This window comes from Triplophysa rosa, linkage group LG2, assembly GCF_024868665.1.
Source record: "Triplophysa rosa linkage group LG2, Trosa_1v2, whole genome shotgun sequence".
Lineage (NCBI taxonomy): Eukaryota > Metazoa > Chordata > Actinopteri > Cypriniformes > Nemacheilidae > Triplophysa > Triplophysa rosa.
In genome coordinates, this window is record NC_079891.1 from 10,422,592 (window position 1) to 10,447,726 (window position 25,135).

General features: G+C 37.1%; 1 protein-coding gene across 3 annotated transcripts in view; it reads left to right on the forward strand.

Annotated features, from left to right (window-relative positions):
* nol6 (nucleolar protein 6 (RNA-associated)) overlaps positions 1-25,135 on the forward strand; it is a 143,422-nt gene that overhangs the window by 71,672 nt on the left and 46,615 nt on the right. For 2 of the 3 annotated variants that reach the window (XM_057358686.1, XM_057358666.1), the window contains exons 6-11: positions 16,693-16,827; positions 16,909-17,075; positions 17,224-17,344; positions 21,860-21,918; positions 22,002-22,103; positions 22,199-22,314. In XM_057358686.1, coding sequence (XP_057214669.1) covers positions 16,693-16,827; positions 16,909-17,075; positions 17,224-17,344; positions 21,860-21,918; positions 22,002-22,103; positions 22,199-22,314 — 700 coding nt within the window. The remainder of the gene's footprint in view (positions 1-16,692; positions 16,828-16,908; positions 17,076-17,223; positions 17,345-21,859; positions 21,919-22,001; positions 22,104-22,198; positions 22,315-25,135) is intronic. The other variant, XM_057358675.1, reaches the window with a different exon arrangement.

Here is a 25,135-nt window from a genome sequence, read left to right on the forward strand (position 1 = left end):
TCAAAAGTCCAGACACTATGCACATAAAACTTGCTTCACTGCTTATTAGTTGTTGTCCGTAATGTTTGCTAGTTTCCTTGTGTAGTGAATGATAATGGCAGAGCTCTCGTTCTTTTTAGTGTGCCCGCACCATTTTCCTTACTTTTGTTTTATTCAAACGGTTTTGTACAGTATTTTTATAGACTTCAACACTGGGAAATGTTTTTTTATTAAATTGTTATTAGAGTAAGTCTTTTACTACTCTAAAGTGACTTATACTGGACCAGTGTTAATTTTGACAGCAAATTTTGATTTAGTTTTAGTCATAGTCTTTTGACGAAAATGCAATTTAGTCTTAGTCACATTTTAGTCAACCCCATCATTTTAGTTTTAGTCTAGTTTTAGTCGACGAAATATGAAAAACATTTTAGTCGAATAAATATACATTATATTTAGTCTACTAAAATCTAAATGGTTTAAATCATTTACTTGGTGTAATTAAATGTTCCATACAAAGATTCAACTGTTTTGACATAATTTACTTCACCTTAGAATGAAATTAAACCAGGTCATTACCTTTATTTTTCAGAAAAGTTCAGTAACTAGATTTGCATTTTTGGAACACAGAATATTAGACCATGAACGACATGTTCCAGTTCATTCAATCCCATTTGACTCAATTGACTCGTTAAGTAGGGCGTTTTCATTCAGTTCATTCAACCAATGAAACGCTCTGACAGGGCTCACACTCAAACGCTATTGGCTCATGGCATGCCTCTTTGAAGAAAGAGCTGCACTGTCTTTGCTTGAGACAGCAATGAATGAGAAATAGTTTTCAAAAAGACATATTATATAAATTGTATTACATTTCTTTAGTCATGCAAACATGTTACATATTTGGTTGGAATGTACAATTTGACTCACTTCATCACTTCTATAATCAGTAGAGGACAGCGCTGGTTTTCTTTTGGCTGACTTTGTTGCATTCACGTTATGCAGCAGCTCGTGTTAAGTTAACATAGGCATATAAAAACCTTTGAGCTTGCCTTCATAATGTGTTTCGGGGTAACTCGCCTGCAGTCGCGCTTCAAGTTTGTGGCGTTTTACTGGCGATCGTGAAGGAAAATAAGACGCTTTGTAAACCGCGTGGAGACACAGAATACATGTCTGTGCTTCCACTTCTCCCAGAGACTTCTCTCTACCGCTTATATGAGATGAGCACATGCGCGCAAACTGATGTCCGCCAGATAGGACAAGAATATTTTACTCTCGTTTTTATTAGTTGACGAAAATGTCAGTATATTATTATTACAGTTTTCGTTATAATGCATTCATTTTTATTTAGTTATCGTCTCGTTTTCGTCAGTGAAAACATGTCGTTAACGAATACTTTTCGTCATAGTTTTCGTTAACGAAATTAACACTGTACTGGACTGTGGTGCTTTTATTTTCATCACTTAACTTTAAACCCGTTTTCCTCCAAATTCCGTTCCTGAAAATCCTAGCGCTTCAGCCGACCTCAGCCATAACTGTTGTTCCATACACAAGGTATGAGCAAAATAAAAACTGATTTGGAAAGGGCTTGAATATGGTATCAAAAACTGTAATATATAAGTTTGCACCATGTGTTGGGTTTTCCCAGATCGAATCACATATGTGACCCTGGACAACAAAACCAGTCTTATGGGTCAATTTTTCGAAATTGAGATTTTTACATAATCTGAAAGCTGAATAAATAAACTTTCTATAGATATATGAGTTAGAATAGGACAATATCTGGCTGAGATACAACCGTTTAAAACAATGGAATCTGAGAGCGCAAAAAAATCTAAATATTGAGAAAATTGCCTTTGAAGTTGTTAATCAGGGGCACTGTGGCAGACCATCCACTCACAAAAATAAAGTTTTTATATATTTAAGGTAGGAAATTTACAAAATATCTTCATGGAACATGATCTTTACTTAATATCATTAGGATATTTGGCATAAAAGAAAAATCGATAATTTTGACCCACACAATGTATTTTTGTCTTTTACTAAAAATGTTCCCGCGCTACTTAAGACTGGTTTTGTGATCCAGGGTCACATATGTACATAAACATTAAAACATTAAATATATAGATAAATATAAACAACAACGGCTTTATTGGGCATTCAGTTGTATTAAAATACAACAAGTTCCAAGACGCAAGTACAGTGTGATGACATCACGAACATACTAATTACCACGTAAAGCCACCTTGCACCATAGTGACGGGTGATAATAGATTATGACGGATTGTTTACGAGCCTGTCAGTCAAAATGACGGACAATAAAAAAGTCTAGCGCAACCTCTGGTGTGTACGTTTGAAAATGCGTGTGCTGCAGTCAGACAGAGAGGTGAGGAGCCTACACAGTAAAACTGACAGTGCTGATTCAACTCCATGGGAGTTGATTTCAACACTATAGCAGTGTTTATATAATTCTCACTACCCAGAGTTTAATTAACACCCTTGCTAGTGTTAAGAGTTTTACTCTACCACAGTGTTGATAATTTTACTCTGTTAGTGTTGAGTTATTAACTCTAAATACTGATAATTTAACACATTTAATAGTTAATTAACACCCTTGCCAGTGTTTAAAGTTTTACTCTACCAGTGTTGATCATATCAATTTGTTAGTGTTGAGTGATTACTCTAAATACTGATAATTAAACACTTTTTAATAGTTAATCACACTTAAATGGTCAATATTGAAACACTATCGGTCATTGATCTTAAATAGACAAAGAATCAATTAATCAGAAGTACTAACGACTTCTCAGTTTTATTTCACATTCTTAAATCATTATAATGTGACGTGAAATACAGAGCATTATCACTTACAAACTTTAGGATAAAATGTACTTACACATCACAAGAGCATTACAGTTGGAACAATATAAAACTGGATGCCTCTTAAATTCAAATTTGATACAGGAAATCACAGCAGATGTTAAAGTTTCTGTAAATAATGCAATACATTCTTTTAATAAAACCAGCTTACGTTAAACTCTGGATATTAAAATCATTTAACAAGGGTCAAACCAAGCTTTTCAGACAATGAGAAAGTAACACAAATGCTTTCTTCTGGTCCACATGCACACTGCATATCAAATGGCTTGTAAAATCGCAGACTTTTGAGTTGAATAACAGTTTCCTTGTATTCACCATTACTTACAACAAAAGCATGTTTGTGTTCACTGAAATATTCTGTGACCAGTTCATTGACTATGAAAGCTATACACTCACCTATTACAAGAATCTGTGCTATTTTGGAAAATACAGGAAGCTCATGTTTTAAATTATTGCAAACAAGAAGTCCAACTCTGTACTCAATGCCATCAATTTTAACCCAATTAGTGCAATAGACATTTTCCTGCACAGGAATTTTAAGAGAAGACAACAATTCATCACCATCATGGTCTGCAAAAGAAAATAAAGACAATGGCCCAAACTCTTTGCGATGTAATGTTAATGAGTCCCAGTGACCTGTTAGCCTGAAGAAAAAAAGACATGTACACCTTTTGTGAATGCATCAATTTTGCTTGGAAGGCTACCAAGTTTAAAGGAACAGGCAGACTTTAAAAAAAGACAAGTCCCATCTACAATACAAAACTACTGCCAAGCTGACCATTTGTAAACATCTCACCAGAACACTGCTCACTGTCTCTCTGATGTTTTGCTGACAGAAGAAGTGAGGACACAGTAGAAGTTGAAGTAAGTCCCATGGCTTCTTCGATGATTCTTGGCTTGAAAGCTGTATCCCACCTTTCAAGCAACTTTGACGATGTCTCTGTATTGAAGATCAGTGAGAAGTCTTGATTCACCTTTAACAAAAACAAGAATATAAATAAGAATATTTTGCCCACTACTCTGAATAAGCTACCTCCTAACGTACCAGTCCTTTGGTGTTAAGAAACCGAGGAAAGGTCTTCAGAATATCTGCGGTCTTGTCTGGATCGTGAACAAGCCCGTGTCTGTATTTAAATGTCTCCCTCATTTTGAGCAAGATCTGTCCTTCATCTGTGGAATGTGTGAGAAATGCGACAGCTTCTCTCAAAGAATCCTCATCCTGCTGCTCAGAGCTAGAACATCTGTTCAGCAAAGGTCCACTGACATCAGCATCACCTTTCTTGGAAAAGCTAACACTTTTCTTGTTGGTGTTCCTCTGCAGCTTTCAACCGCCAAGCAATATATCCAGTCCCACTGTCTGAATCATAAAAATGCTCCTGTAGAATATGAAATAATGTTGAGGTTCATTATTTACAATGACAATATAGCCAGAGTTATATTATAATACCATATACAATTTAAACACTCACATAGCCTTTTTTTTGAAAATGGATCTCTTAGCGATGGTAAGAGAGACACAACACCAAGAGCATACTGCTCTCTCTGGTTTCTTGTGGGAATCCTCCTTGAACATCAAAAACAGACTATATTTAAGCACAACATATGTCACAGTACTGACATATAAGAACTATACATGTCAATACTAACACAAATACAAGCACTATTCATGACACAATATGGACATTAAAATACAAATACAACATTTAATATGACAGGTGTTTCAATTTCTTTGTCACTGTCAGAGAAAAATTTAAACTTTGAAAAATCTTTTAGGAGCAAAAGAAAAAAAAAATGCTTTTACCCATGCATTTCTACCATATGAGCAACTAAAATGTTGACTAGGAGTTGTCTCATTTCGCTTGAAAGTGTTTTTTTGGAACTGTATTCAGCAAGGATGGCATCACCTCCACTGTTCTTCTCAAGGGCACAAAGGACCACCTTCCAAAACAAAAAAAGTATAGCTTCCATGTATATGCACAAAATATAAATTATTAATATAAATACTATTCAGACTTTTACAAGTTACCTTTTTTGCTTCAGCCGCGGAGTCATCTGATGGCTTAGAGCTTTTGGAAGGACGTTCTGGGGTTTGATCATCAAGTTCAGTTGATGAATGACTACGACTTTGTGACAATGTGTCAGTGCAAGGGCTGCTTGTTGCATATGATGACAAAAATTCTGAAACACACAAACCTATTACAACAGATCCTAAAATAGTTTGAGAAGACAAAAAGGTAATCATACTGTACCTTAATTTTGTCCTCTAGCTGTGAGCAACATATCAGGTCTCGCCTTGAGTACATCTTGTAAAATGTCCTCGTCAATTTCAGTATCAGTGTCATCAAAAATACACAGATCTGTCCTGGCGGGTAGGCCAAACCGACTGTGGACTAAACATGAACAGCATTTATATATGTAGAGAAGAGAAGCAACAAACAAATCAATTAAAGTTAAATTTTACCTTCATTAATGAAGTCAGCGAAAGTAAATCCATCCTGCAGTTTGATAAATTTTCTTGAGCCCTGATATCTCACTTTAATGAACAGCATGTTCCAAACCTGCAAAGTCATTAGAGAAAGTTAGTCATAACATTAAATTTTGTAGTCAATTTTATTTATTATTAAGAAACATTCATTTTATGACATGCAAGTTATTTAACAAAACACCAACACAAAAAATTCAGGACAGGTTTCAGTACAGTAGTGAGTGTTATTTTAATGTACCTCTTACGAATATCCTTTTTAAAATGTAAACATTTGTCTAAAGCATATGGAATTTGATTATACCATGTCTATCACTACAACATCTAAACAAATTGCCTCAGTGTTCATTATTTTTGACAAGTTAAAATTTGAACGATTGCATGATTTTTAACTAATCTCAAATGTGGTCACAACGCGAGACTGAGTACAAAAGGGAAAAAAGAGCCAAGAAATATAAGAGATTAAGTGGTTACACACACAACTTCGATTTTAGCAGACACCATCTTATATCGCCAACACGTGCTTGACTCACAAAACTCCTATCTGAAACCGCCATCTTGAAGGAAATAGGCCGTTTCTCAAACGCATGGCTGCATCCTCTAGAGGTCGCAATTCCAGGCTGAATCGTAATAAATAAATGTCTTATTTCATAATATTAACCATTAATGTGACTGTTATTCTTATTTTGGCGTAAATTGTTGTAATATGTTTATGACTTGCGAATGCACTGCTCAGTAACTAAAATAAACCAGGCTTGATGACGTGTGCAGCCCGCAAATGCGACGAGTTGCTGAATTCGGCCTTCCGTTTGAGAAACCGCCTGACAGGCAGAACAATTTAAAAATTTGCTATTTTTTTAGCAGTTTCTGTAACTTTAAATATGTCAAAAGGCACACATAATTACTGTTTTTTTATTAATTCTGTAAACGATTTAAGGTTTACCTCAACCCAATTGCAAGAAAGCACATGAATACTTAAAATATCTGCATTAATACGTTTATTAACGTATAAAGCCAATATTCTCAGCATAAACCCGATAATCAACTACAAACAATGGCACCGTCACGAGGTAACGTTAGCAGCTCTAACTAATTTTATGTAAGGTTAACTTAGCTGATGATGAACAACAAACCTTTAAAGTTCTACATTTTTTATCGTATAACAAATTTATACTGATTTTTTAAAGTTCTTTATATATTTATAGACACCAAAATACTCAAACTAATTGACTTACCTCATTACTCCTCGACACCAAGACGCTGACTGACTTTCCCGCTTCAGAACAGAAATGATTGGGGGAGGGGCGTGAATCTTAACTCCCTTCTAACGTTCCTATTGGGAACACCAGAAAACAACCTCCCCTTCTGTAAGTTTATAACACTGTAAGTGACAAAATTTATAAAGGAACACTAAAATTAACTCCAACCCACTCTAGAGTATGGAACACTGTATATTCAACACTGATGGTTTTGCTGTGTATAGGCCCGTCAGTTAAATAGAGTGGATGTAGCCGCGGATGATGAGAGAAGATAAAAAGAACGATTGACAACTTTTTCGTGAATAATGTTAAGTTAACGCCTGATCCGTCCGAAAATCATAAGCAATGCTCTGACACGGAGCCATCAACCTCCCAGGTTATGTCAAGCCCTGGTCCATTTATCTTGAGATGTTTTAAGTTTAAGTTTCAGTTCAGTGAAGCACTTTAAGCACCAACACTTTGTCAGTAAGTTACCTTTTACCTTTCCAGTAAGTTAATTGTGCTTCAAATAAAGAACTTTATGTTGACCAGATTGTTAGTTAATCATTTACAAGTCAATTTTAAATCCCACAAATAAACACTGCACAGTGTCCACACGACAGAGTCAACGAAACAGCCACAGTGATGCAGTTAATTAGATAACACTTTTTCAGTAAGTTACCTTTCTTGTAGAATTGTGCTTCAAATAAAGAACTTTATGTTGACCAGATTGTTAGTTAATCATTTACAAGTCAAATTTGCCTATATGGACAGCGATTTAAAAAAAAAGTGAACTGGTAAAACTGCAGTGTTAACCCTTTAAAACCGATGGGAGCGCCCACGCTCCCGTTTGCGTGTCTCCGTTCAAGAGGCAATAAAAACGGAATCTAAATGGGTAGCAGAATAATTCTTTTTGCATACAAAATGACAGACGTTACACTTTCAGATCAAGCCTACAACACGATCCTGTTGCATTGTTTTCGCCCTCTAATGATTCTGCATAAATTGTGTAAAAATCTATAACAAAAAACTGTAAAAATGCATCGCACGTCTTTGCGCATATGTTCTATAGATCTAAGGTTACTAGTGGTTGCGTGGTTACCTTTTCCTACGACTCCTATGACGTAATCACGTTCTGTGCACTATGACCCTAAGGTTTGTCGCATGTGGTGACAGCACAAGCCGCGACATTGGATCTCCGTTTGCGGTATGCTGTACGTTCTACTCGTCGTTGTGTCTCTTTATCATTACAGTCCGTTGCTTGATCATTTCTTTCACACATGCACATTTACAAACGCAAGTGCAAACACACACACTTGGATGCGTAACGTTATGACTGCACGGAAAAAGAAGTATACGAGCGCGGAGGATTTGGAGCTACTACTCGCGTCCGACGAAGATGAACTTTCCGACTGCTCATCTGCTCCAGTTTCAATCAATTTCCATTCATGTGCGAGGTCTGCCAAGTTGCCCCTCTGTGTAATTCTGTACAGGAACTGCCACAAGTCTCATCACAGCTAGGCTGTGTATATGTAGCGGTCTCTTTCAGTATGTTTAGGTTTGTTTTGGGTTATTTATGTTTTATTTATTTATTTATCTTTTTGACCCCACAAATTCAAATGCTCTCCATTTATGTGTGAAACATGTCAAGAGCCCCTCTGCGTTATTCTGGTCAGGAACTGTCACAAGTGTCATCACAGCCTTTTTGCATCTATAGTTCTGATAAAGTACAGATATTAGGGTAATTTATTATTTTACATGGTCTGTTTTAGCCGTTCAATCAACATTGCTCTCAAAAGCAGTATTTTATCTGTTTTACTTCACAACGCACCGTTTACAAAAATGATTATATCTCACAAACTATTTTATGTAAACAGTCCAAATAAATTGTGTGTGTTTTTGAAGTGTTTGATGCAAGTTTTTTACATTGACAAGTTTGAGGTTGATATTTGTGATAATTCTGTATTTAGTCAAATATATTGGGAAAAAAAACAATTTTCCTTTTTTTGGGGGGTTTATTGCACTTTTGACCTGTTTACCTAGTTACTATTGATCAATTACATACATAGCCTTCAAATTGGGGGTGTAAGGATTGTATTGATGTATGGCATGTGAAAATACTCAAAAGCATGACAGCACAGCATGTAAAAATACTAAAATGTACTCTAGCGTAATTGTTCAATGGCAGGTCATAAAGGGTTAAATGCGATGCGGTCTTTTGTGCTGGTGCACCTAAAAAAAAACGTTAGGCGCACCAGTGCAACCAATGCAAAAAGTTAGTCTAGAGCCCTGACATGAAAGACTTGGAAAAAGTGCACATAACAAAAGTTAAACTATGCATGAACACACAGACATTAAGAGTCCGTATATGAATCTCAATAATAGTGACAATCAAATGAAAAGCGTCATGTCGGAATGCATACTGGGTGTATAGTACAAAACTCATCCATGACTCCCAGCATGCATTGCGGTATGAATGAATTATGCATATGAATTCCTGTTTGTTTCTTAGGGCCCTATCATACACTTGGCGCAATGCAGTGCCAGGTGCGACGCAAGTGTTTTTTGCTAATTTCAGCCTGACGCAGTTATCATTTTCACGTCATGTGTAGTGTTGTTTAAATGGCAAATGCATTTGCACTAGGGCTGCAGCTATCGATTCTTTTACTAATCGAGTATTCTACTGATTTTCCATCGATTAATCGGGTATTCGGATAATAAGTACTTTTTCTTTATTAAAAAGCAATACTAAATATACAAGAGAAAATAAGACAGGTCTCTTAAAATGAGTAAAACAACTAATTTGTTTCCTTTTTAGAACAATTAGTTTTTATTGCTGAAATAGCATACATTAATATCTGTGAAAACTAAACCCATTTAGTACATTCCATTGCCATATTAAATTCAAAATGCAATATAATACAAATATATAAATAAGAAACATGAATAAAAATGGAAATAACAATTTCAAACAATAGCCTATGACTTTTATTTTGGCAGGTTGTCAGAAGACCCTTATTTTTTAGTATGTCTGTTTGGTTCTTCACTCAAACAATAACATGTTTGTGAAATAAACTCTCAGCGCAACTCTGGAGGTGAAGTTCATGTCCTCATTCAGCGCAGACGCAGACAAATTCATGAGCATCACGCGTGTAGCACGTTAAACTGTGCAGTTTATTCACTCAGACACGCAGACCAGACAGATGAAATGTGTAAATAACAGGATTCGGTGTCCACTAGTCCGCATCTAGTTTGATGGACTCAATGCAGCCGGAAAACAAGGTTCACTCGTAAAATAGACTAAAACTGAGTAAAATATCAGTTCACCATTTCAATAAGCTATTAGGGCTGTGACGGTGGCAGTTCTTTTTACCACCGCGGTGGTAATAGATGGTGCGGTGGTTGATGTCTTGTGTTCATTAACTGAAGAGGCGTATGTTAGTTACTTTTGGTTTATTAGACTCCTCGAACTCTGTGGAACATATTCATCTCGTCACAACTACTCTTGTTCGTCTGCCTGTTCCCTTATGCCGTCCTTTTCACTCTCTGGCCCCCTAGTGGGCGGATGACATTAGCAATGTACAATACCCTTGACAGTTGAGAAATATATATTATTTATATAAATAATATTTATATTATTATATTTGCGTGTAGCAACCACATGACGAGTGGAAGAGAAATATAGACCTTATTTAAATACTTGAAATTGTTAAATAATTGAAATATGATATCTGAAATAAATGAGGATGAAACATCCGTCAATGTTTAACGCGCAAATCCATCAGTGAAACGGCACACTACAGCATATAAAACATTTAAATAAACATCAGTAAACAATGAAAACTTAAATGATATAAGAAAGCTAAATACTAGATAAAAAAGCTCTTGTTGCAGTAACTTCAGTCAGTGGCGTATTAACCCTTACAGTCCTTAACAATTCCATTTGAAACAAACTGTTTAAACCTACATTGGCTTTCCTATTCAGATTGCCATAAAAACTTTACTTTTTCCGACTCGTCGTTGATGTGAAACTTACTTGTTGACATTGTCCAGATTAAAATGTGTACAGTATGGAGTCAGACTCCATAGTACAGCTGCACTAAATGCGCGTTCAGAAGATGTGCACAGGAGCGCAAATGAAGAGATGTCTCTCCGCAACCGCGGCAAAACCTGCGCGCGCTCCGACACTAAGCAAGCGGGTCATAGCCAGTTTTGATTTTAAGTATCTGTTCATTTCACAACAAGAGCCATTGCAAAACCCGCAGAATAACCTGGGTTTTGCCGTGCAGGTCTGCGCTCGAACGCACCAACGGAAACGTATGCCAATAATTTCTGTTAATTTAAAATCTTTTAAATAAAACCATCCACAACTGAAAGGCTACAACTAGCAATCGTTATCGCAACTCTCATATTTATTACACCTATATTTGTCAGAGTGACGTGCACTACCGCCGGTGGCAGTTCACCACCGTCATGGCACTTTACCATCGCGGTGGTGCGGTTGTTACGGCAACCGTCACAGCCCTATAAGCTATCAGTTATTTATCAGCATGAGTAACACGTGTGAGCGTGTGAACAGACTAAAATGCGTGTGTCTCACGGTGAATGCATGAGACTTGAGAGCCCTGTAACATGAATAGAGTTTAGCGGGCTGTGCGTCAGTAATAACGGTCCGTGGGGAAACGCAGTGCTCCGTGTGTACTGTACTTAAATGGATTAAACGAGGCTTCGAGGCAACAAAAATTGCCTCGATGATTTTTTGTATTCGAATAACTCGAGTTACTCGAGGAATCGTTTCAGCCCTAATTTGCACCCATTTGTGCGCCCATGGGCGTGATGGTCTGAAAACGGGGTGTGTTCAGGCGCATTGTTGGCGCGTTGCTATTTTGAGGCAACTGAAATAGACCATTGACCGGCTGACAGGCGTGTGCACAGCGCACATACATTCTGCATGTTATACATAGAGGGACGCACAGAAGCACACAAACATGCCAAATATTAAAAATAACCGGATTGCATCGAAAAGATGATTATTGTATACATAAAGATAAAAAAAACTGGCTTGTCCTATAGATGGTCTGCTCACGTGCTTTAACCTCATCTGCTCTTGTGCGAGGTTAAAGCACGCGAGCAGAACATCTATAGGACAAGCCGGATTTTTGATCACAATAATGGTGGTTTGTTGGAAGTTCCACATTCTTTCAACAATAATTCCTTGTAGGGCTGCTCGATTATGACAAAAATCATGATCACGATTATGTTGGCCAATATTGAGATCCCGATTATTTAACAAGATTACTCATTAACTTTTAAAACAACATAGAAAAACGAAAACTTGGCTTTTAAACTGTGAATTCAACTGCAAAATAAATGTAAAGAAATAGCACAGCTGAAACACTGTAAAGGAAAAGGGTGCACTGTGGATTTATACCACAAGAAAAGAGAGGATCCTTGCAAAATGGAATGCAGCACAATAATCGTTTTGCCTCGATTATTTTGTTTTTGTAATTGTTGAAGGCCAAAATTGGCGATTACGATTAATTTTCGATTAATTGCACAGCCCTAATTCCTTGTGCAAAAGTGCTATGATTCAATGGCATTAACATTAACAAATCACCAATTTTTAACATTGGTTGATTACCTGCTTAAAGTGTGTTTAATTAGGGTTGAAGCTAAACTCTGCAGGACAGAGACTCTGCAGGATCAGAATTGCCCCCGTCTGGTTCAGAGTTAATTTGTTTATCTGAATATTTTGTTTATTATCACCATTGTTGAGATTCATATATTGATTATTGATGTCTGTGTGTGTCTGAGATGTGCCATAGATTAACTTTTATTTGCAGAGTTTGTTTACAAGTTTCTCCCATTAACTGATTGCCACAACATTGCTGGACCTGCCGACAGTTTTAAAATGTGTATGAATTGGTCTTTTGGGCTTGTTTGTATCATGTTTTAAATTTTATGGCAAATAAATAAATCAAGACCTCACGATACAGTATCACACAGCATTGGTAACTTCACAAATGGCTTCAGAATTGGAGTTTGACTTTGGATTAGATCAAGTTACGACTGTTAAACATCAATACGCAATCAACCTCACCAGATGTCACTTGTTTTGCTGTTTTGTAACCTATTTACACTAAAGAAATCAAGGGTCAAGAGCCCAACTGAAGCAAACACTGATCACCATAATGGTGACTTTAATTGAAAACAACATTTAAACCTCTCACTTAATTCTCTGCCAGTGTTCATCATTAATGACTTAATAAGATTCAGGTCTGTGTCATAAGGGTGTGATTTCAGACACTTTTAGACATTTTAAACAATGTCTGCACTGGTACTTTAACAGATAAACTTAAGATATCGAACCTAACAGCATAAGCGAACCTGGACTAAAATGTTTTTTTTGGCCCGGACCAAAATAATCAAGAGAACCGAACTACAAATGTGAACACAACCCAATCGGTGTTTCCCACAGGATTTTGTATGACTATGGCGCAAGGAGGCTTCATGTGCAAATTAACATATTTGTGACATCATCGCGTTGAACTTGCGTTTAATCGGTTTCATACACCACGCTATTTTAATACAACTTACATTCTCAATGAAGCCATTGTTGTTTACATATTTTATGTTTCTGTCTTCAGACATAAGAAAATTTCAGACGATTGTTGATGCAGGGTTTTTCTTGGGTCATTATTATTAAGGTATATTCTTTTCTAAACAAATTCTGTAAATTAATGTTTGATTGTTTATTGGTGCATCGATGTTGCGCTGCACTGCACCCTTGTTAACTGCGCGAGATTCGACTATTAGTCGACTATAAGCAAGACAACTATAGGTAAGAGCACAATTGTACTTAACAATCCAGAATATTTTTAAAATATTTCCTCGGTCTGGCATTGTAGTCGCCCATTAGATATTTTGTCAAAAAATGCAGTATTTTACAAATGCAATGGCAAATCTCTACTAAACTTGCTATGGTTCATCAAGGTCATGTTCTGAGAGGACCTGTAAAGTTATAGCCCAGCGCCCCCTAGTGGTCATCTGACATGTCCAATATATTTCCCCTTTGGGCCGTCATTGGGCTTGACCCAGTAGTTTTTTTTTATTGTCTTCTGGACAACTGTCAAGTCAGTAGTCTTCCCCATAATTGTGGTTGTGTGCACTGAACTAGCCCATGAGTTACCTGGCATTTATACTCCAACTAATTAAGATAAAAAATGTATATTCTAATTTTTAGAGATTAGAATTTTTTCCTAAGCTTTAAGTCAAAACCATCAGTTAAAAATTAAACTGTTGAAATTTCACTTTGTGTGCAATGTATCTAGAATATAAGAGATTTTGAATTTTTGAATGAAATTACAAAAAATAACTTCCCATGATATTCAAATTTTTTTGAGATGCACATTTACATCACATTACTGGTATTTTGGGACTGCTTTGTAGAGATGCACCGATTGCATTTTTTCCCCCGATTTTATTATAAGTGAAACCTGCCAATTCCGATTTTTGCCGATTCCGATTTTCTATCCACAAACTATAATAGACAGTATACTGTATATAAAACCATATTGACTTTTCTTCAATGCACATTTTTTTTATTTTCATTACATAAATGATTGAACATTACAATTTCCCTAAATGCAGTTCTCCAAGCTGCATTAAATTACAGAATCTTCTCTTTCCCGAACAACTGTTAAATTGAAGAACTCTGTGACTGAAAAGGACAAATAATAAAATATAACTAAGCATGTCAATTAATTGACCTTTTTCATTTTTGTACTCCTCTCACAAAAGTCTAAGATAACAATAAAATACTTCAACTTTATTCTTGTCTGTTTCTGTTTATGAAACTAACATTGCTTTATTTCATTTTTTCTGAAATGTATAATAAATTGTCTTTATCTTGGGTCTGTAGTATTAAAAGAAGTGGGTTGATTTTTGCTGCAACTTCAATTAAAAATTAAAAAAAGAGTGAATTCTACTCTAAAGATTTATATGTATTTGCAGTTTTTTGTGTTAGTAAAGAACTCAATCAGATATATATCACATATATTGGTTGATTTATTAATTTTTTTATATTTGGGATTTTTAAAAACAAGTAGAAGTCGTGTTGATTGTCATTTTGCAGAGGTGAAATTACCAGCATTACCGTAAGCCAAGCAATCAGGTTGAATGGAATTTACGTTTGTTTTACACAGAGTGAACGACTTCAACATGAGTTCAGCATGTGTCAGAGTTTAGCATCACTGTTAGCATACATGGATTAAAGTTCTCCGTCGCTACGATGGATTTCCGTTAATTGCAGCGAGTCTACGACAGATTTTCGTCAATTGCAGGGTTCCAGCCTGTCCTTGATGTCTTAAATTCACTTTTCATAATGTTGTTAACCCTTTGCAGCGTACGATCACACCGGTGTGATTAGAACATTCAGCGCTTTGGCTGGCACTGAGCCAGAGACAGAATCAACCCTGTCACATATCACAACTACCCAGTGCTTTCAACCACATATTCAATGTTTAATTTAGGCTTCAGACATATACACGTGCCTACCAGCAAAAAATACATTTAGAGATTGCATAATACACACTGATGTCTATGGAAGCGACAATAACAATCTCCTCAAATGTAATTTGACGGATGTGTTTTATTCAGATCAGACACAGTATCTGCAATGTAATCAATTATTAAGATCACTCAATTCTTCTACCAGTTCACCAGGCACTTACGTTGGTGTTTTTAAGAGAAGTGGATGAATTCACGTGATGTAAATCCGGCAGATCTCAGACCACGGCAGAAACAAACATGGTGGCGCCCGCTTCTAGATCAACTAACGCGATCATTATAAAAGTGTTTAAACAACAAAACACATTCACATGCACATATTTGCCAATCGGAATGTCAGATATTTCATGACATAGTTAACAGTTTGTGATTTTTTTGAGTAAAAAAGAAAAATTATGTAAAAGCAATGCATCAGTCACAGCTGCTGTGGCTTTGCAGTGTGTCACACAATAAGCATTGCTGCGTCGCCATGGAAATGTTAAAGTGATACCTTCTTAACGGTCGCCTTAGAAAAGCTAGTCAAACACTAAATAGTCAAACACTGAAACGGGTGTCAGGTGTAGTCAAGCTTCAGGAAAATGGTTTCACAGCCAAAAGGCAGAAAAAGTGAAAAGCACTCTGGAGACAAATACAAACAAAATTTTTGGTCTTTAGTGTTGCTTTTATTTTGTTCTTTTTTTCTGTTAATTATTAAGAGTTTCAGAAAATATTGTTTGGTCTTATAAGATAAATTAAAAAATGCACTGAAAAGTTATAGATGGTTTATTATTTGTCTAGGTAAGTATATTTTTTTCATAGATTAAAAATAGCTTTAAAAATACTGTCAATACTACGTAAAGTGGTTCAAAACATCTCCCTTTAAAACGCTATTGGTTTCGACTATTTAGAAGTGTCTGTTAAAGGAATATGACTTTGCCTGGAAAAAAAATCAGTCAGAATTTTTTTTTCCACTTTAATCCATGAGCATACATAGCCCATGTAGACGGAGCAGCGAGAGATGAACTACAGTGCACCTTTTTGTCTGTACAGTAAATGATGCGTGCACACACGTGCAGTCAGCGGATATGAGAGATGCGCGTCAGTCAACAGAGATTCGCAGTATGTTGGACCCACATGCGAGTATAAACGAGCTGTGAAAGACAGGCTGTGCCCACGCACGTTTACATGTTTACTTGCGGCTTTAAGTGTACTGACGGCTGTGATGTTCTTGCCTGCATCACGGGCAACAGAAGATCGGCTTGGAATTGGCGAGACGTGAGACTGACCGGCCAGTCACCGGTCCGGCCGATCATACGAAAAACCGTCTGATTCCAGGCTCTGGCCGGTCAATCGGTGCACCTCTACTGCTTTGTGAATGCTGTCTTAACTGGTAAAAAGATGGAATGCCGAACACCACATTTGTGTATTTACTGGTAAAGTCATTCAAGTAATTTGATGGTCATTTACAGTGATTACTGTGTGAAAGGGGATATTGTCGCAGATGTTTAAATGGAAGAGCAGTTTGTCCACAATTTGTCAAGTAACCAAAGTGTGTCTGCATATGATCTTCAGGTAAAGACAGCAGCAGTGTTACATTGAGGGTTCATGCTGTGCCCCCTCCAAACTTCCTCAAACCCAGTCGCTTTCATCCTCAGAAGAACAACGTCAGGACTGAGTGGTTCACTGGTGTTGCCGATAAACAACAAGGTAATCAAGAATTTCAGATAGGTCTCTTTTAATGAGATTAATTATTTCATGTTACAAAAAATGTCTATTGTTTTTATAAAGCAGAACTCAGTGAGCCTCCTACTCCCCATTATAACAGCACGATTCTTGGAGATCACCTCCCTCTCTCACACTTCCAGTTCCTTTCTGCTAATAGCACGCAGTGTCCTGCATTTAGAGATGTTGTGGCCCTTCTCAAAGTTTGGCTAAGACAGAGAGGACTGGACCAGGTAAACAGAAACTTGTTTCTTAATTAAGGTATAATTGTATAGTCTATTAATATGAAATATGAATTGTTTGTTGAGGAGCATAATAATAATCTGAAAGACACAATTAAACAAGGAATTGTTTTTAACAACTGTTAATGTGTCTTAACAGGGTGCAGGATGTTTCTGTGGCTTCCATGCTTCTATGTTATTGGCTTATCTTCTGTCCACACACAAAGTTGGCAAAAGCATGAATGCCTACCAGCTGTTCAGGAATGTTCTGCACTTCTTGGGTAAGGGAGATCATGATATCACATTTTGTCAGGGACCAATGTTATGTTTTTACAGTAGAATAGATTATTTATTATATATATATATATATTATTGCATTTATTTACCAATACAGTAACACAATAACGACAGTGGTATTGGTATCTCACATCAGAAAGAGCTCCCAAATATTTGCTCACAATCATTGTACATTCATGTTCAGATATACAGTATCTCATAGAAGTGAATACACCCCTCACATTTTTGTAAATATTTTATTACAACTTTTCATGTGACAACCCTGAAGCAATGAAACTTGGCTACAATGTAAAGTAGTGAGTATACAGCTTGTATAACACTGTAAATTTCCTGTCCCCTCAAAATAACTCAACACACAGCCATTAATGTCTAATCCGCTGGCAACAAAAGTGAGTACACCCCTAAGTGAAAATGTCCAAATTGGGCCCAATTGTTTTCTTTGTCGCTCACGGTCAGTGACCATGTTTACATGGACAACGATAATCTGATATCAACACGATTAAGACAATACTCTGATTAAGAATGGACCATGTAAACAGAGCTTTTTGATTAACTTAATCCGTCTAAACTCATAATCGTAGTAAACACAAATCGAATTAAGACTGGTGGAGAACTCCTATTTTAGTCACATTATCGAAGTGCGGTATAGACATGTACACACCTTAATCACACTATTACCTATATTACACTATTAAAGTAGGAACTTTCGCGGCACTTTGCGACAGGTTACACACACACACGCACGGCAGTGGACAGAAGTTTTGTTTTACGGCAAACAACATGGCTTCAAGCAAGAAAGCACATTTTTGGTCCGAACCGGAAACAAGAAAGATGCCAACAATTCTAGAAAATAAATTAAACACCAAAAACTGTATGTGGTACCATGGCGAAGACTAACTGTTTGTTTATACATGAAATTATGGAAGGAACATTGAACAGCGTCGCTTAGGGACGAAATGACGTATGCCATTAATCGAACTATGTAGTGTAACATGTAAAACGGGAACATGAAAGTTATATTCTTAAAGCAACTCATGTAAATACCTTAATCGTAATATTAGCTTATTCAGAATAAGGCAAATAATTTGATTACTGACGTCCATGTAAACGTGGTCACTGTCTGTCTTGTTTAGCTTTGCATTGCATTTGCAACAATAAATAAGGTAGGCCTATTTATTTCAACTAAGGTAAGGAATCACAGCGCTTTTTAAAACAAACATTTACATCTCTTACAAACATACAGCGCTTACACAGATACACACGGAAGCGTTTGAAAGTATGTCAAAGTAAAAATCAAACGCTTCCGTGTGTATCTGTGTAAGCACACTGTAGAGAGTGCAATGCAATGATCATTTCACGCGCTTCCGGGTTTGGTTGCGCAAGCGCTCGGTAAGGAGCCATTCAAAGACATCCGATGACCTTAGAAACACAATAGCCAATCAGGTCTTTCATAATCTGTTCAACAGCGCTCAAAATGATAGCGGGAAATGCAAGTATTGTCACATTTAGTACCGACTGGTACCGAAATTTGGTATCGTGACAACACTACTGTGTGTGTTTAAAGAACAATAATTACTCGACCGCCTTTGCTGCACATTTACACGTTCACAGAGCGGTTATAATAATTGTTTATTTGTGGCTGTTGTAGGCCACAAACAAAGAAAGGCCAATAAATAAAAACCTTCAATAGATCTAGCTATACTGAAATTAAACTGCATATTTCTATTTATTGTAAAGTAAAATAATTAAACAGACAAATGGATGGACTACTGCTTGTTGAGTTTATATTCTTTTCTCTTCATTTTGATTAAATAAAAAAGACCAAATAAATAGCCTAAATATTGCTACATTTGGCTTACACAGGTTTTCTTTATAATATCTGCAGCTTAAAGATAGAATATGAATTGAATAATATACTTTGTTCTAAGCATATGCATTTATTCTTATAATACAAAACTTTTTTGAAAAAGAAACTTTGCCTGCCTGAGGGGGTATCGATCCAATGCCGAATGGTAGGAAGCCGTGCGCTAACCACATACAGTGTACAGTACAGTAGGCCAATACTGTAATGCACCAGATGGCCTCCATTACAGTTCAATCAAGTTATACACTTTCTAAATTTTTTACAATAAAACAATGCTCAAATATCTGAGCCTTAGCTTTTAAATAACATCAATCAAAATAAATTTGTTAACAGTGTTGTGTAGGCACAGAGTTGAGTCTGGGGTTCTCATACAGTACTCCTTAAGCTGTTGAATGTATTTGTAACATAAGGTAAAGTGATAAATGGCCCTTTCATCCTGACGCAAGGAGCCGCGTCTCATGTTCTTCACAGCAGAATCAGTGATTGTGACATGACAGCCACCTAACGGTCTTGTCACAGCAGTGGTGCTTGGCTGAATCACGTACTGCAGCACAATGCAGCATGGTTTTTCTCGCGCATTTTTTAATGGCCAGATCTGTATGCAAGGTTAAAAAGATGCGTCTTTAATCTAGATTTACACTTCCAAAGTGTGTCTTCCTGCCACACAGCGCTCGGAAGACTGTTCCAACGTTTAGGCACTAGGTAGGAAAAGGATCTACCACCTGTACTTGAAATTCTAGGTATTTCCAACTGGCCAGAGCTATAAGAGCGTAGTGAACACAATGGACTTTCATGCAATAGAAGCTCACTCAGGTACTGAGGAGCTAAACCCTGTAGGGAGGGAGAGGGAGAGAGATTTTTCTTTAAATCATTTTGCAGTGTAGCCAATAATAATCCGACAGTTTATTCATAGCTTGAGTTTATAATGTTGAAGGACACTTGTTGTGCAGGACATTCTTTCAGCAGTCAGTTATAGGCCTAATATAGGCTACTCAAGAAGGGAGAGGGCTCAAATTTTGTTTTAATTTAGCCTACCCTTGTTGAAAAAAGGTTAGGTATGTTTTGATGCTGGTTTGACCAGCTTAAACCAGCTAAGGACCAGCACATGGCCATCTTAAACCAGCACATTGACCAGCTTAAACCAGTGCAAACCGGCATCAAAACATACCAAACCAGCATATGCTGTTTTTTTCAACAGGGACTTGTTTTGCTCAATTTTATTTCAAGTTATATTGTATTATATTGAAAAGCAAGATAAAATATAAAAAGCACATTTTGACCATTCAGTTTATGTAATAGTGAAAAAATTGGCTAAATAAATAGAAGAAATAAGAAAAGCCGTGTTCGGTATTCGGTCGAATTGTTTCTTTTTTATTCGGCTTCGGCCAAGAATTTTCACTGACGTGCATCCCTAGTCCAAAGAGGTCATATGCTAAAGTTTGCCTGAATTTAATCATTGAGTAGGCGAATAGTGGGAGGTCCATTTACACCGGTTGTTAAACAACATGGTTGGAGGATAAAGAGTTGGAACCATGGCTGAGGGCCATCTCAGGGAATAATCGTGAGGTGTACTGCTCTGTGTGTCGGAAGGTGTTTAGCGTAGCCTCGTTTCTCTTTCTAATAAACCTTGCATTGGGTTAGTCACTCAATTAATTCTCTTGTGCTTCGTTCCCACCCTTCTAAATTATGTTTAATTGATGAGTTATTACAAACTAAGACTGTTTAGTTGTGCTATCTTACAATCATTATATAGTAAATGTAAGTTAAAGTGTCGCCAATGTACCCGATTAAAACAAAAAACTGGCGATGAGGTCTTAAAATATATGGAAAGAGTCTTGAAAAGGGTCTTAAAAAGTATTCAATTTAGCTCCATGATTCCTGTATATACCCTGTTACTGTTTGGCAGCGGAGCACGATTTTCACTTTCGCTTTTGCTACTTTATAGTCTGGTGTTACCCGCAGCAACATCCTCATTGTCCGTCGATTAAAAAAAGACTCTGCTTTTGCTCCACATCTCACATCCATGAAATCACAATGAACTCGTGTTTTATGCGCGCTTGAAACACGCATCATTAAAATCTGAGTGCACTCACATGTCGACTCTGGAAGCTGGAGCGCCATGCTCGCTCCTGCTTGAGACAATAATCGTATGTACTGTATATGACTTTAAAACTGGATTTAAAAAAAAAAGATATAATAGAGGTTGGACTATCGTTACACTATCGTGAAAAAATAGTGTCATAGTTTGCTCTATCAATATTTTTGCACAGCCCTGTTAATATGTTGCTTAAAAGGGTAACAAGTGAAAAATGTGGGTTTACAGGTAAAGTGGCTTTCGAATGACAGATTACTATTGAATAAAATGCCCAGATTCCTAGCTAACGACGAGGGTTTTATGGAACATCCGTCAATAGTTAAGCAGTAAGCCTTAATCTATCAATTCTATATCATTGGCAAGGAGATACAGCATCTCCTGCCTATAGGATACAATGACCTTTAACGTGTCAGCTTTCAGGTTAGTGAAAGACTATGATTAGACAGCCACTTTAAGGTAAAAAGTAGTTAACACAATTGCCGCAATGGTAAAAGCATGTGAGTGCCTTCTGCATTTTTTCAGTTATACATTTGTTTTCAGCTTCCACAGATCTGACCAAGAACGGTATCACCTTGGCTAAGAATGCTGACACAAAAGCTGTGAGTAGAACTGAATTCTGTTGTTACTTAATGTTTTGTACTGGTTGCATTATTAAATATATGTGTTTTTTATTCTGCTTTAGCCCTCAATACCTGAATTCCATATGGCATTCTCTGTGGTTTTTGTGGACCCTTCTGGACACCTTAATCTATGTGCTGACATGACAACTTTTACCTACAAACAAGTGGGGACTTCTTGACATCTATGTGAATGTGATATTCATTAACTAAGCAGTTTATTAGCATAATTCAGTCTAAATATTTTTTATGTATTTGTCAGATCCAACATGAGGCGTTGCTTTCGATTAAGATATGGGATGATCCTACAGTAGACTGCTTCCAGGCTTTGTTTATGACGACCAAAGCCATGATCAGAACATATGATAACGTTTTCTAGTAAGTATTTGCTACCTGAAATCTGCGATTTGCGTTTTCCTTTAGTCTTTTTTCTTTTGTCTGCTTGTACTGGAAAATCAATGCCCGATTTTACAGACAAGGCTTAAACCTAATCCCAGACTAAAATGCATGTTTGAGCTATTTTACCTGAAAAAAAAAACTTGCACTGACACATCTTAAAATATGTCAGTGACATTGTTTTGTCATAAGACTAGGGTTGGGAATCATAATTCTATTCCAACTCTGGAATTGGATCCATAAAATAAGGATTTTGATACTTGTTATAAAATTAAAATTTTGATTCCACTTATTGTTTCCGGACCACGTGTTTTAGATATAAAATAATTTTCACGTCATCTGTCAAGGACCTTCAGCTGTAATCTAAAGGTCAGTTTGCACGATAACAGTGGGCAGCGCTCTAAAGTGTGGCTATGTTTTCCAAGACCGAGCTGAGTGTAATCTTTGTGACAAACTATTATGTTGCAAGACGGGTGTCACCACCAATATGACAAGGCATCTGCAGGTGGTTCACCGTATCGAATTAAAAGATTGCTCAGTGTTTAATGCGTTGCGCATCCCGATTGCAGTGTAATCTTTTTAAGCCACCGCGGTGAGAAGTTTGATCGATCACAGCATTTTTAGTGAAAGGGCTGCATCCCTCTTCTGTTGTTGAGTCTCCACCGTTTAGGTAGATGTTACAAACCCGATTCCAAAAAGTTGGGACACTGTACAAATTGTGAATAAAAAAGGAATGCAATAATTTACGAATCTAATAAACTTATATTTTATTCACAATAGAATATAGATAACATATCAAATGTTGAAAGTCAGACATTTTGAAATGTCATGCCAAATATTGGCTCATTTTGGATTTCATGAGAGCTACACATTCCAAAAAAGTTGGGACAGGTAGCAATAAGAGGCCGGAAAAGTTAAATGTACATATAAGGAACAGCTGGAGGACCAATTTGCAACTTATTAGGTCAATTGGCAACATGATTGGGTATAAAAAGAGCCTCTCAGAGTGGCAGTGTCTCTCAGAAGTCAAGATGGCAGAGGATCACCAATTCCCCCAATGCTGCGGTGAAAAATAGTGGAGCAATATCAGAAAGGAGTTTCTCAGAGAAAAATTGCAAAGAGTTTGAAGTTATCATCATCTACAGTGCATAATATCATCCAAAGATTCAGAGAATCTGGAACAATCTCTGTGCGTAAGGGTCAAGGCCGGAAAACCATACTGGATGCCCGTGATCTTCGGGCCCTTAGACGGCACTGCATCACATACAGGAATGCTACTGTAATGGAAATCACAACATGGGCTCAGGAATACTTCCAGAAAACATTGTCGGTGAACACAATCCACCGTGCCATTCGCCGTTGCCGGCTAAAACTCTATAGGTCAAAAAAGAAGCCATATCTAAACATGATCCAGAAGCTCAGGCGTTTTCTCTGGGCCAAGGCTCATTTAAAATGGACTGTGGCAAAGTGGAAAACTGTTCTGTGGTCAGACGAATCAAAATTTGAAGTTCTTTTTGGAAAACTGGGACGCCATGTCATCCGGAGTAAAGAGGACAAGGACAACCCAAGTTGTTATCAGCGCTCAGTTCAGAAGCCTGCATCTCTGATGGTATGGGGTTGCATGAGTGCGTGTGGCATGGGCAGCTTACACATCTGGAAAGGCACCATCAATGCTGAAAGGTATATCCAAGTTCTAGAACAACATATGCTCCCATCCAGACGTCGTCTCTTTCAGGGAAGACCTTGCATTTTCCAACATGACAATGCCAGACCACATACTGCATCAATTACAACATCACGGCTGCGTAGAAGAAGGATCCGGGTACTGAAATGCCCAGCCTGCAGTCCAGATCTTTCACCCATAGAAAACATTTGGCGCATCATAAAGAGGAAGATGCGACAAAGAAGACCTAAGACAGTTGAGCAACTAGAAGCCTGTATTAGACAAGAATGGGACAACATTCCTATTCCTAAACTTGAGCAACTTGTCTCCTCAGTCCCCAGACGTTTGCAGACTGTTATAAAAAGAAGAGGGGATGCCACACAGTGGTAAACATGGCCTTGTCCCAACTTTTTTGAGATGTGTTGATGCCATGAAATTTAAAATCAACTTGTTTTTCTCTTAAAATGATACATTTTCTCAGTTTAAACATTTGATATGTCATCTATGTTGTATTCTGAATAAAATATTGAAATTTGAAACTTCCACATCATTGCATTCTGTTTTTATTCACAATTTGTACAGTGTCCCAACTTTTTTGGAATCGGGTTTGTACATTAGAGGGAAACTTATTTCAAAATCATTTTGAGCTAGCCTAGCCATGTTTGTTTATTTCCAGAGAGATGACCAGGGTGCTCAGCCCAAAGTACACACCCCCTTCCAGTGACGGCATGTTTATCATTTTGAGCTAGCCTAGCCATGTTAGTTTATTTCCAGAGAGATTACCAGGGTGGTCAACCCAAAGTACACACCCCCTTCCAGTGACAGCATGTTTTAATACCTGCATGCTACAAGGTAGAAAAGGCTAACTTTATAACTGAGCTAACAACTGCTAAAAACAGCTAAGCACTCTTTATTCTTCTTTATTTGATTGCCGCAAACAGGTTTTGTGTTATAAAGCTGTTTTATTGTGTTCAGCTGTAAGTAATGGCACAAAATAACTTGGCCTTTTCACCACTTTGGAATTGAAACTGGGAATCGATAAGCGGAATCGAAATGGGAATTGATCAAATGTAAACAATGCCCAACCCTAATTAAGATTCAGCCCAGTAATGTTTTTTAGGTAATTTTATAAAAGCTGCT